Genomic DNA, 17,735 nt, shown 5'->3' with positions numbered 1-17,735 from the left:
AAAAACCACATACGGATTGTATCCTTCTCTCTTTCACTTCAGGTACTGTCCAAAAAAGTTATTCTCTAAACTATACCAACAGGGGAAAATATCTCACTCCAAGCTCCAATTTATTATTCAAGCTAAGCCTGGAAGAGAGAACAGATACAAAGCATGGAAGATGATAGTTTTGAAAATACAGGAGGTGGAGAGGACAGAGCACTGGGGCTGCCATTTGGATAAATGAGCATATCATTTGCACCCCACACTGATTCACGACATCGCCTCCAGTTTATCCTGGGGCTCAGTCTAAACATTAGATATGGGGAGAAAAAGAAAAAAGCTTGCTCCTTCCCAAGACCACTAGGGAGGATGATTAAAAACATTCTATACTTAGAAACTCTTGGTCTAGGACTGATGCCTACATTCATCCCCACCCTTCCCAGCCTCACCCACCACAGCATGTCCTTTAATCCAGAAACATGAGGTTCCCTAGGAGACGAAAACTGTGGCAAAGTTTACATTTCTTACATCTTCTGCAAGAATATGATCTGGGTAACGTTTGTACTGACTTTATAGAAATTCACTGACGGAATCAAAATTGTGTACTTTGCTTTGAGGACAACGTGTTTCCTCTGACACAGCAAGGGTCCTCTGAGGCTTTTCTGACTCCCTAATTAGTTAACAGTTTGGAATCCCATAGAACCGGTAGGGATCTTTGGAGAGACGGGACAGACAACAGAATTCCCTTCTGTTGGGGGGGAGAACTCTCATGTGGAGTTTGGGATGTGAACTTTTAGTCCCTTCACAGCAAGGCACAATTCTCCCTGTCGTCACCACTCTAGACTCAGCTATAGACTCCTGCTGAGCAGGGAGCCCGATGCGGGGGCTCAATGTGGGGCTCCATCCCAGGACCCCGGGATCATGACCTGAGCTGAAGGCAGACGCTTAATGACTGAGCTGCCCAGGTGCCCCTCGATAAAAAAGTTTCTAAGGAGTGCCAATTATTCCGCTGGGAAGTGACAAGCCAGGAAGATTTTTATGGCAAATTCATTCTCATTAAGTTACCACACTTTGTTTTTTGATTATTAAAGGACACTTTCATTATAACAATTTTTAGGAAATGCTGGAAAGTGTAAAGAATAAATGAAAAGGGCGCCTGGGTGGCTCAGATGGTTGAGCGTCTGCCTTCGGCTCGGGTCATGATCCCAGGGTCCTGGGATCGAGTCCCGCATCGGGCTCCCTGCTGGGCGGGGAGCCTGCTTCTCCCTCTGCCTCTGCGTCTCTCTCTCTCTCTGACTCTCATGAATAAATAAATAAAATATTAAAAAAAAAAAAAAAAAAAAAGAATAAATGAAAAAACAAGAAAGAAATGATACCTAATCCCCCCTCCCAAAGATAACCACTGTTAATACTTGGATGTATCTCTCTACAGACATTATAAATAAAGACACATGTTTCACAAATCACATCATATTCTCCATACTATTTTAAACCTGTCCTTCTTTTTTGGTTAATACATTACTGCTGTGTTTCCAGTTGGCACAAGTAATTTTTTTATTTTTTTAAGATTTTTTTTTTTTTTTAATTTTTAAGTAATCTTTATGCCCAACATGGAGCTCAAACTCACAACCCCAAGATGAAGAATCGCATACTCTACTGACTGAGCCAGCCAGGCGCCCCTAAATTTTTCTTTCTTTATTTTTTAAGTAATCTCTATACCCAACATGGCGCTCAAACTCATGACCCTGAGATTAAGAGTCACATGCTCTACTGACTGAGCCAGCCAGTTGGCCCCAGTTGGCACAAGTATTAAGTTGTGCTTTTTTTTTTTTTTTCCCAAGTCTTAGAGTTGAGAAGCCTGGCAGTCATTCTCTCTTGGGCTTTAGTGACCCCAAAACCTTCTGATAGGCCCAAAGATTAAGGTGGGTAATTGCTTAGGACAGAAAAGGAACATTCACAGGAACCCTCCAATTTAAACTTTTAAAGGTATTGTTGAATCACATTAATAGTTGCAATTGTGTGTTAAAAGCCTAACTTTCTTCAATATAAAGACTTAACATATGTAAGTTTTATATTTTGTTCTGTCATTTCTTCATTTTTAACCTGTGATTCATTTATATACCTGTGATCTCCAAAAGCAAAGCGACCTAGGACTCCCTGGACCTCTGAAAGGCCTGAGCAGGACATTAGCATCCCTCCTTTTCTGGGTTACTAATCAGAGAGGGACTTAAGGATGGGTCTCTCCTAATCATCCTCTTACCCCACCCTACTTATTTTAGAGCCTCTTTGAGCAGTGTTCAGTGGATTCTGACCCAAAGCACTTTTCCCATGTTTATGACCAGAAATAGCCATTTTCCAAGGAATAGTTGCTATATGTACTTAGGACTGGGAGCTAGGAATCCTTGTTTTTTCTTTGCCTTGGACCGGTTGACAGTCGTATGGCCCCTCCTCGCCTCACAATCGGACCCTCCATTCTCAGGGTTCTATTTCTGGAGTTTACACATGCTGCCCCACGTTGCCATTTATCTCTTCCTCTATGCTGCCTGGACTGCCTGGTTCTTATGCCTGAAGCCTGTAGTAGCTGTATTAATTTGTATATGACTATATTACTTTGAATCTGACACAGCACCATGTGCATAGCAGACACTCAACACATATGCTGATAATGTCACTCCACTAAATGGATAGCTGAGGGTAGCATAACTGACTTCCTAGAAGAAAATGAGGTATCTTTACTTCAAATCAAAGCTGCTATTGGTTACCAGGTAAACGCAAACCAACAAGAGGCCATCCTGGAACTGTTGGTAACATTTGAATTTATCTCTCTGGACTTTAATATATTTTTTTCTCTCGTATTTCTTTATCCCTTCATCTTTCTCTTCCTGTTCCTTATTCTAACACTTTCCCATTTCCTTCTTTTCCTTTTCCTTATTTAGTGATCTGACTCACCAGTCATCTAATACCAGAAATTTCCCTTAATCGGAATTCCTAGAGAACTTGGATCCATGTCTATGGTTAGATTTCAGGTCCCCAAAGCCTTTTTTCTAACTAACCTTCCTTCATATGGTAGAGTGTAGCAACGGGGGCACTTTGGGCTGGAATATACAAACTTTTACCAGACACTTGTGAATTTGCGCCACCCAGTGGCTGAAGTCGCTAACTTCATCCTCTGAAAAAAGTGGGCAAAAATAAATGAAAATAAGCAAATGTAAATAAATGTGAAGCCCGTATGTATTATTGGCCCAAAGGGGGGTTAAAAAACATTCATAAACACCAAGATCCTGCCCTATTTTAAGTCTATTTTCTAAAATTTAAAATAGGAAGGAGAAGGATATGTTCAGAGTATAGTGTCATGGTCTCCACAGAATAAGATAATGTCCAGAAGACTCTCCAAGGATTTATTCAGGTCATGACTGCTCCCTAATGTACTGGAAAAGAAGAATAAACAGTGCAGGCTATACTATAAATTCCTTATTGCCCTCTAGAAGAACCAAACATTCAACAGAAGAGACACTGAATTTGAAGACTTATGAACTATACATATAATACCAGATAGCAGTTTATTTCTTCTACAGTGAATCTTCTTGGGGGCGGGGGTTGCCTGAGTGGCTCAGTCAGTTAAGCATTCGACTCTTGATCTCAACTCAGGTCTTGATCTCAGGGTTGTGAGTTCAAGCCTTACATTGGGCTCCACGCTGGGCATGGAGCCTACTTAAAAAAAATAATAATTAAAATGAATTTTCTCAGACATGTCTATGTCTAGGACATATGACAAGGAGTAGAATTCATGGGTTGTAGGATACATACATCTTCAACTTTGCTAGATTGCATATGGTTTTCCAAAGCAGTTGTACCAAATACGTTCCCACCAGCATTAGAGTATTATTCCACTATCTCCCTAACTTGAAAATCAGACTTTAAAATTTTTGCCAATCTTATCTCTATGAAGTAATGTGTCATTGTTGTTCTTATGTATGTTTTCCTGCTTAATAATGAGGTTGAGTTTCCTTCCACATATTTGCATTCAGGTTTTCTCTTGCTTGCTTATAACCTTTCCCCTTTTTTGGGGGAGGGGGGTTGTTAATCTTTTTTTTTTTAATATTTTATTTTTAAGTAATCTCTATACTGAACATTGGGCTCAAACTCACAACCCTGAGATCGAGAATCCCAGCCAGGAACCCCTGTTAGTCTCTTTTTTTTACTGTTATGGAAGTCTGTATTCTTGGCTATATTCTTGGACACTAATTGTCTGTGAAACATGTTACAATCAAAAGTGTATTTCTAAGATATTATTCCTCAACATGCAGATTTATACATAAAAAGCAACCATCAGGCTCTGAAGCTCTGGGAATCCCATTTGGCTCCAAGAATTTGTTTTGACTTTGGCTTCTACAGCTGCATTTAAAAAGCTGTTTGACACATTAAAACTCCCACAAAACTGAATGTATTTCTTAGAAGGATTTCAAGAACTCCCATCTTGAAGGACTTTGCTTTGCCCAACACATACATGACAAAATAAGGTAGTTGGGTCATCAGATCGTCCAACCCTATTCAATTCTTGATGGCAGGAAGAGAAAAAAAAGTAGGTCTCATGAAGCTACTAGTATCTGTCATTGTCTTCTTCTGAAATTAAACCAGCTAAGTAACGCACATGTTCAATTTCAGAATGATTGATTTAGATATTTTTCTCCCCAGGCATTTGTGATGACTCTATAGTGTTGAAGAGAAGTGCAACATGCAGGGATAGCTAAACTCCTGGGCCTGTTTTCCACTAAAAAGCACAGAGCTCTCCAGGGTAAGCCATAAAGTACCTTTGCCCAACATTTTTATTTGTCTAAGCATGGGAAAATGAACTTTGGCAGAAGAGACGGTCCATGTGCCAGAGCAACATCACCTTAGGGAAGCGTAGCCTCCTTTTCTCTGTTGCAGATGTCATTGTTTACCCTTTCCATCCCCTCCTTCCTATCCAGATAGGAAACGATTGGATTCCCATACCCTCTCAATGAAATCCTTTCCCTCCCCACATACTCATTCTTCCTGGTGGATTAAGTTTAAACCTCTGTCCTCTAACCGTAGACCGTAATAACAGCTAACATTTCATGCACATCTGTTATGTAAGAACAAAAGCTTTGTCTTCTGCTAAAGTAACAGTAGGGAAACAAGTAGATTAAGGAGCATATAGCTGGCCTAAACTACCATACTCTATCTCCCCATAGTTGCTCTCTTGCCTCTCTTTAATCTGTACACCGTTCTCCACACTGCAGCCAGAAAGAGCTTTGCAACACACAAATTTGATCGTGTTACTCCTCTGCTAAAAACCATTCAGTGGCTTCCCACCGCTATCAGGATAAAGCCCCAAATCCTTAACAAGACTGCTAAGGCCCTGAATAGTCTAGCATGTCTCCTTCTCCAGTCTCATCTGCCCTCACTGTTCCCCTGACTCTAGCTTCGGCCACAGTGGACCAGCTTCCTTCTTTCTTGCCTCAGAGCCTATGCTGTTCTCTGGGCCTCTGACACCATTTCCCATTCCCTTACCCCACCTTCCCCTTCCTTCACTACCCTTTGCCTATTTTATTTTTAAAGGTTTTTTGTTTTTTTTTAAGATTTTATTTATTTATTTGAGATAGAGAGAGAGAGCACATGAGAGGGGGGAGGGTCAGAGGGAGAAGCAGACTCCCTGCTGAGCAGGGAGCCCGATGTGGGACTTGATCCCGGGACTCCAGGATCATGACCTGAGCTGAAGGCAGTTGCTCAACCAACTGAGCCACCCAAGCGCCCTACCCTTTGCCTATTTAACCCCTACTCATATTTCAGATATTGACTCAACAACCACCTCCTTCACAGAGTCCTCTCTGGCCTCCCAAACTCCACTAGGTTTACAGTGTAAATTTCCTCCACAGAATTAATCCGTTTGTAATTGTTCTCCTGTGGCATTTGATGGACGCCTCTCTCATAGAGGTGAGCTACATTGAGAGCAGGCACCATGCCTGTTTTACTTACATTGTGTCCCTAGTCCTAGAGCTGTGTCTGACATGTGTAGGGATTTCATAAATAAGTGCCCTTCATGAAAGGTGAGACAGATAGGGGCTGAGTTGGTTCTCTTCCCAGACTCTCTTTCCTTCAAGGTTCCCAGATCCTAGAAATTTGTTTTTTTCATTTTTTTAAAAAAGATTTTATTTATCTTAGAGAGAGAGAGAGAGAACATGAGCAGGTGGGGGGGCAGAGGGAGAGGGAGAAGCAGGCTCCCCGTGGATCAGCGAGCCTGACACACAGGCTTGATCCCAGGAGCTTGAGATCATGACCTGAGCCAAAGGCAGACACGCCTAACCAACTAAGCCACCCAGGCACCCCAATCCTAGAAATTTATAATCCATCTTCTCGGTGTCCTCCCTTCTTTTACCATGAGTCACCAGCCTGGTCCCCATCTTACCCTCTGAAGGAACTACAATTATTATCTGCATTTTATGGAAAAGTGAGGGATCAGCCACTTACTTGCCCAAGGTCTCAGAGCTAGCAAGTGACAGAGCTAGGATTCCAATGCAGGTAGGTGACCTCAAAATCTCTACACTCTTAACCACTACATATGAGCCCTGCCAATTACATCTTTCATTGATATTTCTCTTTAACTGTTTAACCTCTTCCTTATCTACTTCTTTTTATTAGGAGGATTAGCCCTTTGTGATACGAGTTGCAAACATTGTTCTACTTTGCCACTTATGTTTTGACATTGCTTAAGGTGTTATTTTGTTTGGCAGAAACTGTGAGCTTTGTGTAGTCAAATTATTAATCTCTGCTTTTATGCTTTCTGTATTCTGAATCATTAGATTATCCTTCCCTGTGCCAAGATGCTAAATGAGTTTTCTCATATTTTGTTTTCAATTTTTATATTTTTATTTAAATATTTAATCCATTTGGAGTTTATCCTGGTGTGAGGTACAAATTGACACTTATTTTTTTCCCGGATATTATCCACTTGTCCACACCATTTTTTGAGTAGCCACCTTTATTATATACTAGGTTCCTATATTTATTTTGGTTTACTTCTATACATTCTATTCTGTTATATGCTTGTATAATTGGTACTTTTTCTTTTCTCCAGTGAGCATTTTTTAACCTTTATCTTTGACTTCTCTGTAATATTTGGCACTGTTGACTAATTCATTTTCTTTGATGTACTTTCAGTGCTATATTGGTTACTGAGTAGGTGAATAAACACGTACTTAGGGCACTAGCAAGTCAGGGGCAGCAAAATAATAACGATGAAGATATACTCACAGAGGTCACCAGAGGAAAAATCAGAACTTCGTTTTGCTGTCCCTACACATACTTTATAGCTTATGATATTTTTATTTTAAATATTAAAAAAATTTTTTTAAAGATTTTACTTATGGGGCGCCTGGGTGGCTCAGGTGGTTAAGCGTCTGCCTTCGGCTCAGGTCATGATCCCAGGGTCCGGGGATCGAGCCCCATATCGGGCTCCTGGCTCAGCGGGGAGCCTGCTTCTCCCTCTCCCTCTGCCTCTCCCCCTGCTCATGCTCTCTCTATCTCTGTGTCTCAAATGAATAAATAAAATCTTTAAAAAAAAAAAAGATTTTACTTATTTTAGAGAGAGAGAGAGAGAAAGGAGAAGCAGAAGGGGAAGGAGAGGGACAAGCAGACTCCATGCTCAGAGTGGAGCCCCACACTGGGCTCGATCCCATGAACTGGATCCCACGACTCATCACCTGACCCGAAACCAAGAGTCAGAAGCTTAACCAACTGAGCCACCCAGACACCCCTAAAACTTTTTTTAAAATAAACGCTACACCCAACGTGGGGCTCCAACTTCTGACTCAAAGATCAAGAATCACACGGTCTACTGACGGAACCACCTATGGCTTCAAAACTTCTATCCGTTTGTGCTAACTCCCTAATCAGTATATCTGACCTAGACCTTTCCTTCCGCTGTTGAATCTGTCTAGTGAAGGGCACCTGTACATCCTACAGACACCTCAAACTTAACACATCCAGAACAAAACCTACCCCTTCCCCTTCAGGTCTGCTCTTTGCCTGATGGTCCCTCTCTTGGTGAGCAGCCATTATTCATCAACTATGCTGGACATAGAAAATCATTTTTAATTCTACCACTTATTTATCACTTTTCTCCCCCGAATTGCTTTTTAAAAAAGATTTTATTTATTTGAGAGAGAGACAGAGCATGAGGGGGGGAGGATCAGAGGGAGATACTGGGAGCCCAAAGTGGGACTTGATCCTGGGACCCCAGGATCATGACCTGAGCCGAAGGCAGACGCTTAGCCAACTGAGCCACCCAGGCACCTAATTAATTGCTTCTTAAACGCCTTAAATCCATTTCTTCTTCCTCATCCCCATTCCAATGGTGCTAGTTCAATCTTTCATCATCTCTTACTTGGACTGCTGAACCCCCTGGCCTTTCATTTTGCTACTTTTCAGTCCACATCACTGCCAGAGAGATTCAGGTCTAAAACTCAGATGAGTGATAACACTGCTCCCCAACTCAAAATGCTTCACTGGCTCTCCATGGCCGAGTAAAGTGTCAAACCCACTATGGTCTGGCCTCTGTCTACCCATATCATGTCATGTACAGTGGCCCTCCGTTCTTGTTCTCTGTACTCCAATCATATGGACCAGCTGGCCACCCTATTTCATGCTTCTGTCCTTTGAATAATTTGTTCCTTCTGCTTGGAAGTTCCTTCCCACTCCTCTCCAAGACTTAACTCATCACTTTCCAGAGACTTACACCTTAATTCTCCCTACAATTGACTAACCTCTTCTTGGAGCCTTTAGTATACCTAACACATCTCTGTTACAACACATATTATCTTGTATTGTAATTATTTTCATGCATATCTGTCTCCCCAACTGGACAGTGAGCATCTTTTTTAAAAAAAAAATTTGAGAGAGAGAATGCAAGCACATAAGGGGCAGAGGGACAAGCAGACTCCCTGCTGAGTGTGGAGCCTGATGCAGGGCTCGATACAGGGCTCGATCCCAGGACCCCGAGATCATGATCTGAGCTAAAGTCAGATGCTTAACCAACTGAGCCACCCAGGCCCCCCTGGACAGTGAGCATCTTTTTGAGAGCAGAGACTATTTTTTAGTCCTTGAATCTCTAGTACCTGGCATAGTCCTCATCCTAGAGTAGGGCTAAAAAATATTTGTAAGGTAAAGGAATGAACACATAAGAATGTTCTAGAAGTGGGACGTCTGGGTGGCTCAGTCAGTTAAGCATCTGCCTTCAGCTCAAGTCATGATCCCAGGGACCTGGGATGGAGTCCCACTGCCTGCCGCTCTCCGTGCTTGTGAGCTCTCTCTCTGACAAATAAATAAAATCTTAAAAAAAAATGTTCTAGAAATTTCAAATAAAAAGATATGTTCTGTAGGTTGACTTGTAGAAGACTAATAGGCTGTCTGTCTGAAGGCCTCTCAGGCTGTTTTACAGGCTTAGAAGCCCAAATTTTCCACACAGAGAATGGTCCCATTATTTAGGAGCAGATTCACACTAACCAAGCTTGTATGTAAATTTATCAATTTATTAATTACAACTAGTAATATAATTGTCATAAGTACAAAAATACTATTCTCTGTATAAGTAGCATATCCTGAACCTGAAGGGAAGCTACATTATTCATGCATAATTGTTTGCACTCTCCATGGAAGAAAAAAAAAAACCTAAATCTTGAAGGGCAAAAAGAATCTTTCTTTATATATAAAGTACAGGTAGACATATAGTATATAAACAGATATCTATCTGGCATATCTGTAGTATTAAAACTTCAATGGGGGAAGCAATTAGGAAAAAGAATGTCTAAAAGGCTCTTCAGGGCTGATAGTCATGATAAAAAGCCTGAGAACACCAGTTTAACTCCCATATTGATTCTTTCTTAAGGAATCAGAATTAGCGGGGTTAATTCTAAAATTCAGATATTCGATGGCATTAGGCTGATATGGTGTCTCTACAATATCACAGCCTATAACAGGGCGATTATGCGTGGAATTCATTGGCCAAGACTCTTTTTCTTGAATGGGCACTCAGAAAGTCAGCTTCCATAGGCTTCAAACTTCCATTACTAACGCCTCCCTCTTTCAGGATGACTCATTCTCCCTTTGGATATACTATACATATTTGGTATTTCCCAGGAGCCAGTCCACTTCCTGAAAATCTTGACATATCTTGGCTGGGACCCATCATCTTCTGAGGTTGTATAAAGTAGTGGTTACAAGTTGGAGATAGAAGTTTGAATCTCTACTATGCTACCTGTTTACATTCTCTGAGCATCAGTTTCTGCATCAGTAAAATGGGAGTGACAACACCTCCCTTAATGGGTTTTTAAGGACTAAAATGAGAAAAGATATATATAAAAAGCCTTGAACAATAGTTACTTTTAGTACCAAATTAGGATGAGAACCCTGCTGTGTCATTTTGAAAGTGTGTTTGTGTGAATGCATGATTAAACAGTAAAGACTCAGGGAAAACTGTTGTCCTTGGTATGATTATAGATTCTAGGAAATTAATAAAGTGAGTGGACAAACACTAAAAAATGTGTTTTGCTGTATAAAAATAACCAATTACAGTCATTTATGGAAACAGCTTAACATTTAAGGCCTAATTATCATGCAGCACAATAACAATTACATCTATCATTAAATATGCATCAGATTAACCTCATTGTAAGTTTTATTTGATTATAATAGGAAAGTATTCATTCTGTACTCTAAGGAACAATCTTATAGTTAATTGCTCACAATGCCTAAGTCTGTTCACTATTTACATTAAGTAAATGGGACACAGCTCCTGAGTTTGTTCTGCACTAGAGGTAAAGCTGGATTATCCATCCTTGATGGCAATTATGCATTTGTTCTGTGACCTAGGAGATAAAGTACACTCCCTTACTTATGTATAGTAAGGTGCTAAAGAAGCAAGCAGCAAAAGAAATTCTATTTAATTGCTCAGTGTTCTGGAAACAGGTTTCTAGTAGGTAGATAGGATTCAAATAATGAAAAAATTCTAATGTTGAGCACTGGCTAACCTAGCCTCCTACAACTTCTAAACAAGCCCCAGGGTCATCCTATGGAGCACTTCTAGAATTAGAATCACAATTATAATTTATTTGAATCCCACCATGAACTAGGTATTTTATATATATAGTCATATCCTTACAAAACTCTTATGAATTAGGTATTATAATTTTCATTTTACACACGAGGAGAAAAAAGGCACAGAAAGATAATAACTTGCTTAAATACTTGCAAGTGGTAAAGGGTAGTAGTTAAATTTTTCGGATAAACAGAAGTTACTCAGCAACAATACATTCCTAGTTCACCTAACTTTTTGGATTCTACCCAAAGCCTGGTGACTCACGAGACAGATACTCTGCACTTTACATAGATCAAAAAGAAGTCAGGATGGTGAGGAAGAGGCAAAACAGATGGGTAGCAAAAGCCTAGATTCACGGACACTCTCCTTAATGGCTATGGCATTATGAAAATCCTGATACCTGCTAACTCTTCAGTTTTAAAGAGTCAGAGGTAGTTTATTAGTAACATTTGGCCAGATTTGGCTTTCATCCTGGCTGTGCTACCTAGTAACTAAATGACTTTGGGCAAATGGTTTTCCTTTTCTGAGCCTTATTTTCCCTTATTTGTAATGTAGGATGCAGCAGGGCCCTTTAGCAAAAATTTTTTTTCCATTTTGTTCACCTCTGAGATCTTTAGGGCCCTCTTCCTTAATGCAGAAGTAACCCAGACATGCCACCGTGTGGAGAAATGTCTATATAGACCTTATATTTCTGTAAATAGATTAGCAGGACTGCTTCCACCTTTCCTCTGCAGACTGGTCACAGTTGAGGTGGATCAAGTTAAATAAGCAGTCTAGGAACCTTCTGGAAAGAAAAGGATTGATTCCTTAACTCCTTTGATGAGGGTGGTCACAAAGAGAGAAAGATAGAAGGTGGAGTAAAGGCGCAGGAAGGAGGAAAGCAATGCTCCTGAATGCAAGACTCCACAGCAGAGCCTGAGGAGGCTAGAATCAGTCCTGAACTAGGCCACAGGGGAGCCTATGCTTCTGGGAAAGTGACTTAGTGTGTGTGAACTCACATTGCTGAGAGCTAAGAGCTGTAATCCTTGAGGCTCCCGCCTTTTGTGGGGTGAAACCCTCTCTTCTGAGCGTGTCAAAGGAAGATCCCTTGCCTTGAAGAGCCCTGGTAATTGGCAAAGGACTCTGCTCCAGGACCTAAATCTCTGGCTAACTTACATGTACTAGGTATACCTCAGAGCTTAAAGGAGAGGAAGTTGAAACCCAGAAGAAAGCAGAGACTTCGAGACTTTCTGTTTTTATCTATTTGTATACCAGACTACAAAGAACCACCTCACTTAGAAAAAATATAAGTATTAGATGAGATAAAGTTTATAAACTCAGCACTCAGGACAAGTGAGTAACTAGAAATGATAAAGAATCATTTCCATAGGGAGGGAACTCAGAAACTACACTTCTGATTCTAAACACAGCAGCTTTACAGTTGAAGAGGACCTGTTGGCATATTCTGGACTCAGTCAATGGCAGCTACATTACAGACCCTGGCAGTAGGATACAATTTTCCCTGCTGGGTTTCAAGTTCAAAGGCCAACCTCCTCCGTTAAGAATGGAAGGGCTTGGGGAATGCCTGCGTGGCTCATTCGGTTAAGCTTCCCCAGCACAAGCAGTGGGAGCGGCAGGCAGAGGGAGAAGCAGGCTTCCTGCAGGGAGCCTGATGCGGGGCTTGATCCCAGGACCCTGGGATCATGACCTGAGCCGAAGGCAGATGCTTAATGACTGAGCCACCCAGGCGCCCCAGGTCACCCTATTTATAAATCATGTTCAGGTACTTGGACCTCCAGTGAAAGCAGGTATCTCTTCTCTTTTTACTTTATATATTTTGCCTGAGTGACTTCATCCATACCTTTGCCTTTACTTGCTCATTTCACAAATATTTGTCCAGGATGCACTTACGGGCACAGAAGTTACAAAGAAGAAAAGACATAGTGTCTGTCTTCAAGCTCTGTCTAAAGAAGACACACATCCAAAGAAACAATTTTGATACAGTTATACACCTCTGAGCTCTAATATATATCTAATATATATCATTTCCACTCAGATTGCAAAACACAAATCCAAAACAGAACTTTTAATTTCTCCTCCAAATCTGTTATTCCTGCAGCTGGTTTTACAATTGATGCCACTATCCATTACATTGCTAAAGGCAAAAACCCAGAAAAGCACTGCCTTCAACAGTGTTACCCTTTCTTTCACTGTGCATTTTAATTTTTCCACATCTTAAGCAAAATGACTAAATTGGGGCTAAGAATTCTAATGAGGGCCTAACATCAATTGAAGCAGAGGGTAATTTTCAGGTGCTTGAATGCTATGTTTTTAACGAATAGATCCCAGTGTTAATGTGGGATTGTTTTTTCCACAATAGTACAACACTGATGACTCATATTCAATTTGTTGACAATCATGACATCCAGATCTGGATATATGGAGATCTAGCCAGTCTCAAAAAACTTCACTTTAGGTGAGAAAGACATGAAGATAAGTCCTCAAGTGTCTGACCCTATCTCCTCTTTGTGGAGATGAGTGGTTGCCGAGGTGTAAAGGTGTAGGTGAAACACCAATGTTGATTAACTGTTGAATGATGGCTGTATAAAAGGATAATTAATGCTTTAAAGAGTAACTTTAATGTTTCTACCATCTTATTCTCCACACAGTTGCCAGACTGATCCTTTTAAAATAAATCTGATTACCTCCCCCACCACACACCAAGGAGTCATTCATGAGCCATCTCTGCAAAGAAACTGCTCTAAAATACATAAAATTCGAATCCACATTGCTTGGCAAAATAAGTTTTCCAAATTGTTAAACCCTAAAAAGAAGTCTCCCCCCCCCCAAAAAATTCCGATTACTCCTTTGCTCTCAACCCTTGCATGGTACTCTACCACATCCCCCCAAAATCCAAAGTCCAACCATGGCTTACGAGATGATGCATGATCTGGTTTCTGCCTGTTTCGCAACTTATTTCTCTAATTTGCTGTGCTGCAGCCACACTGGTCTCCTTGCTGCTTCTCCAACAGGCCAAGCAAGTCCCTATCTCAGGGCCATTGCAATTGCTGCTTCTCTTCTAGTTTCCCTCTGGAAATCCATGTGCTGCCTCCCTTAATGATTAGGTTTCTACTTATGTGCTCTTTCAATTAAGAGGCCTTCCTTGTCTACCTCATCTAAAAGACCGTGCCCACATCACTCTTATCCCTTTATTCTGATTTATTTTTTTCCCATAAAACTTGCCACATTACCAGGCACTACCTGTTCTTTAGTAATATGTATATTGTTTCTTGTCAATCTCCCCCACTATTATATAAGGCAGAGACTATTTTGTTCGCTGCTGAGTTCTCAGCACCTAGAACAGGGTCTGCTTATTAAATATTTGTTGACTAAATGACTAGATTTTCAGGATACATCAAAATTAAACTACACTATAATAGATCTATTGACACGATGCATAGGAAAATGTCTGGAAGAGTATACCAAAATGTTAACTGTTTATTTAACACAGTGGGAGCTGGTGTGAATTTTGATTATTTTTTAGGACGAATTTGTAGCATTCATAAACTAAAAGATGAATCAAGAGGCCACACCAGCAGAAAATGCAAATGAATTTAAAGAGAGGCTGGGCGAATTTATGAAAGACAGACTTCTAAATAGATGTAAGAGCATAATGGTGCAGATTACCACAGCTTGAATCCCCTTCCCAACACTTTCTAGCCGTGTGTTCCCAAGTTATTTATAAGCCAGTCTAAATGTCTTCACCTGGAAAATGGGGGTAATAATAGTGCCCACCTCATAAGGTTGTTTTGAAGATTAAATGACACCATGGATGTCACCTCTTTTGTAACAATGCCTGGCATGCACAAATACCCGACAAATGGTAGCTATTATAATAATTAGTAGTAGTAATAAGAGATGTTGGGACATACCTAGCCCTCAAGATTGACATCAGAGTGGACCACCACATCCTCTCATCATTGCGCCTCAGTCTGGGCCCCTGAAGCCCAGAGAGGGGAGGGTTCTTTCCAAAGAAGAGAATTTCGACGTTCCAGAAGCATCTGAATAAAACGTACCCTGTTTACCCTTACACCATTCAGTCAGTCTGGTTAATCCGCGAGCAGCGCTGCAAGAGCCGCTCCGCCTCAGCTGCCTTCGCGTCAGCAGGGGCGGCGGGAGTGGGAATGTTAGGAACACAAAAGCAGGACAGTACCGGCCCGCTCCACCTCACCGCACTCTGGAGCCTCTGGCGCCCGGGAACGCGCCTCACGCAAAAGCGGCTGCTGCCCGGACTCAAGTCAGGCAGGCTGCTCAGGCCGCCCTAACCCCCCGGGCCTCTGCTGGAGGACGGCGGCGGGCGCGCGGCGAGGCCGAGGCGCGGGCCGAAGAGGCGGCGGGGGGGGCGGCGGCGGCGGCGGCGGCGGCGGCGGGGCCGCGAAGGCCGGGGAGGGGCGGCGCGGCGGCGAGCTCGCGCCTGTGTCGCTCGAGAGCGAGCACGCACGCCCGGGGGCGCGCGCGGCTGGCGGCTCCTCAGCGCGGAGCAGGGGGACGCAGCGAGGTGAGGCACGAGGCGCTACAAGGCGGGTGGCGGCGGGGCGCGAGCCCCTCTAGCGGCCGAGGGGGTGGCGGGGACGGCGAGGGGCGGCGGGGACGGGGGCGAGCTGCGAGCCCCGGCGGCTCGGGGGGAAACGCGGCGGGCGGGCTTGCGGAGCCGGGCCACGCCGCGCCTCGCCGCGCCGCGCCTGGTGGAGGGCGGCGCGGGCTCGGCCTGACCGGTCGGCCCCGCCTCGCGGCGTGCCTGGCGCGCCCCGCCCCCTGCGCCCCCTGGGCGGCCCTGCACTGCCAGAGCCTCGGGATTCCAATTTGTGCGGTGGCGCGCCTAATTACGCTGGGAACAGCAGCTCTGTGTCGTGCACCTGACCGACGTTACATTTCGGGTTTTCAAGTAGGCTTTACACACTAGGTAGTTCAGCCCCATTTTGAGGCCGACTGAGGCTCAGGTAAAATGACTTGCGCAAGATCATACAGCTTAAGGAACAAAGTGAGAAGCTCCGCCTTGTCTGCAAAACTCCAAACCCTGCACCTGTACTCTGCACCACAGCGGATGCCATTCTTCGCGTGCCTGCCTTCTACCTCCCAGTGACTTTGAATTTGGTAGATGTTAATTTGGAGCTACCCCCATCCTTTTATGGATGTCATGTCTCCTGTGAGAAGAAAGGAGAGGAAAAAAGAAAATTCTGCTTTTTGCAATATTGTGCTTATGACATGGAGTGTTTATATATTCTTTACTTGACCATCCCTATTAACCTTTGTTGAAGGTCGCTGCTGTTCACTACCTTTAAGACATTGTGCAAGTAGCAGTCTTTCAGAACTTCCTTTCTTCTTTGAAAAAGCAGCATGCCTGAAGGTTGTGAGGATTCAAAGAGATAATCCACATACAGTGAGTGGGACCGCCGTACCTGGCATATGAGAAAAGTCAGTAAATGTTGGTCATTATTTTATTACTGAGTGCGTAATACCTCTTGCTAAACCCATTTTTCTTCAAGGCTAACTCTTCCTGGGACCAGAGTAGGGTGAGAACCATCCTATCCCAGCCCACTTCAAAAAAGACAAGTTTATTGACAGCCATGTAATCTGAATGTCATACAGATTTAAGGATGAATTATACCCCAAGCTCAGTGTACCAGGTGAAAGAAATCACTCCAGGAGAACTAAAGATGAATTAACCTGTTGTAAAACTAACATTCGTCCATTACGTTTTGTTTTTTGAGTTCTTTCTCTGTGTTTGGCACTTTGAAGCATACAGATGTATATTGGATAGTAGTTCCTGCTTTCTTTTTTTTTTTTTTTAAAGATCTTATTTATTTATTTGAGAGAGCGAGAATGAGAGAGAGTACATGAGAGGGGGGAGGGTCAGAGGGAGAAGCAGGCTCCTAGCTGAGCAGGGAGCCCGATGCGGGACTCGATCCCGGGACTCCAGGATCATGACCTGAGCCGAAGGCAGTTGCTTAACCAACTGAGCCACCCAGGCGCCCAGTTCCTGCTTTCATTTAGTCTACAAATGGGAAAAAAATATGCATTCAGAAGTAATCCTCACAAAGTAGAATGGGTTGCCAGAAAAGAGATAGCTAAGAAGCTGTAGGACTATAGAAGGAGAGATGTTTTCTTGACTTAGGGTGAAGTATGATTTCATTTCTGCCTTCAAGAAAATACTTTGTACATTGTTCAAACATTAAATATTTATTCAAAGAGTAAGTGAACAAATATATGTCGTAATAGGGTTCCTTGGTTTCTCGTAATAGTCATTCATATTAAAGTATTAGAAAGATAGAGAAATGAGAAGAAATCTAAACAGTTGGGGCCACCCTTGGGGTTGGGGATCTCAATAGCCAGAGCTCATGGACCAAATTCTTTGATTAGTGAATGACTGGGCTCCATTTGACGTCTGTCCTTGTATGTCTTACTCAAGATTGAGATTTTCATAAGAGATCTGGCCGCTTTAGCTGTGGGGTTGGGGTTTAGAGTATTGTGATTGGTAACGCCACCAGAACCATATGAAAATGTGGGTGAGTCAGTGTCCCAAAGGAAAGAGGGTTAAGGAGAGAAGTGACTTGGGCCAAGTGTAAGTGGCGTAAGTATAAGTGTAAGTCAAACTGGG

General features: G+C 42.5%; 2 protein-coding genes across 16 annotated transcripts in view; one reads left to right on the top strand and one right to left on the bottom strand.

The window, feature by feature from the left end:
* The window catches only part of ACACA (acetyl-CoA carboxylase alpha), a 283,601-nt gene extending 268,119 nt beyond the window's left edge, over positions 1-15,482 (bottom strand). For 6 of the 11 annotated variants that reach the window (XM_064582783.1, XM_064582786.1, XM_064582785.1 and 3 more), the window contains exon 1: positions 15,010-15,482. Coding sequence is in view for 1 of the 11 variants with exons in the window: in XM_064582782.1 (XP_064438852.1) it covers positions 15,010-15,047 (38 nt within the window). In the remaining 10 variants the exon portion in view is untranslated. The remainder of the gene's footprint in view (positions 1-15,009) is intronic. The other 5 variants (XM_064582787.1, XM_064582789.1, XM_064582793.1 and 2 more) reach the window with 1 other exon arrangement.
* Positions 15,483-15,505: 23 nt separating this feature from the next.
* Positions 15,506-17,735, top strand: part of TADA2A (transcriptional adaptor 2A) — a 49,372-nt gene continuing 47,142 nt past the window's right edge. For 3 of the 5 annotated variants that reach the window (XM_064582809.1, XM_045889336.3, XM_045889333.3), the window contains exons 1-2: positions 15,508-15,635; positions 16,396-16,552. The gene's annotated coding sequence lies outside the window, so the exon portion shown is untranslated. Of the gene's footprint in view, positions 15,636-16,395; positions 16,553-17,735 lie in introns of all 5 variants that reach the window. The other 2 variants (XM_045889334.3, XM_045889335.3) reach the window with 2 other exon arrangements.

The sequence above is a fragment of the Mirounga angustirostris genome, unplaced genomic scaffold (assembly GCF_029215605.1).
Source record: "Mirounga angustirostris isolate CCGP_5_RB_7025 unplaced genomic scaffold, mMirAng1.0.hap1 SCAF_17, whole genome shotgun sequence".
Classification (NCBI taxonomy): Eukaryota; Metazoa; Chordata; class Mammalia; order Carnivora; family Phocidae; genus Mirounga; species Mirounga angustirostris.
The sequence above is the reverse complement of the archived record's forward strand: the minus strand, read 5'-3'. Positions and strand labels throughout refer to the sequence as shown.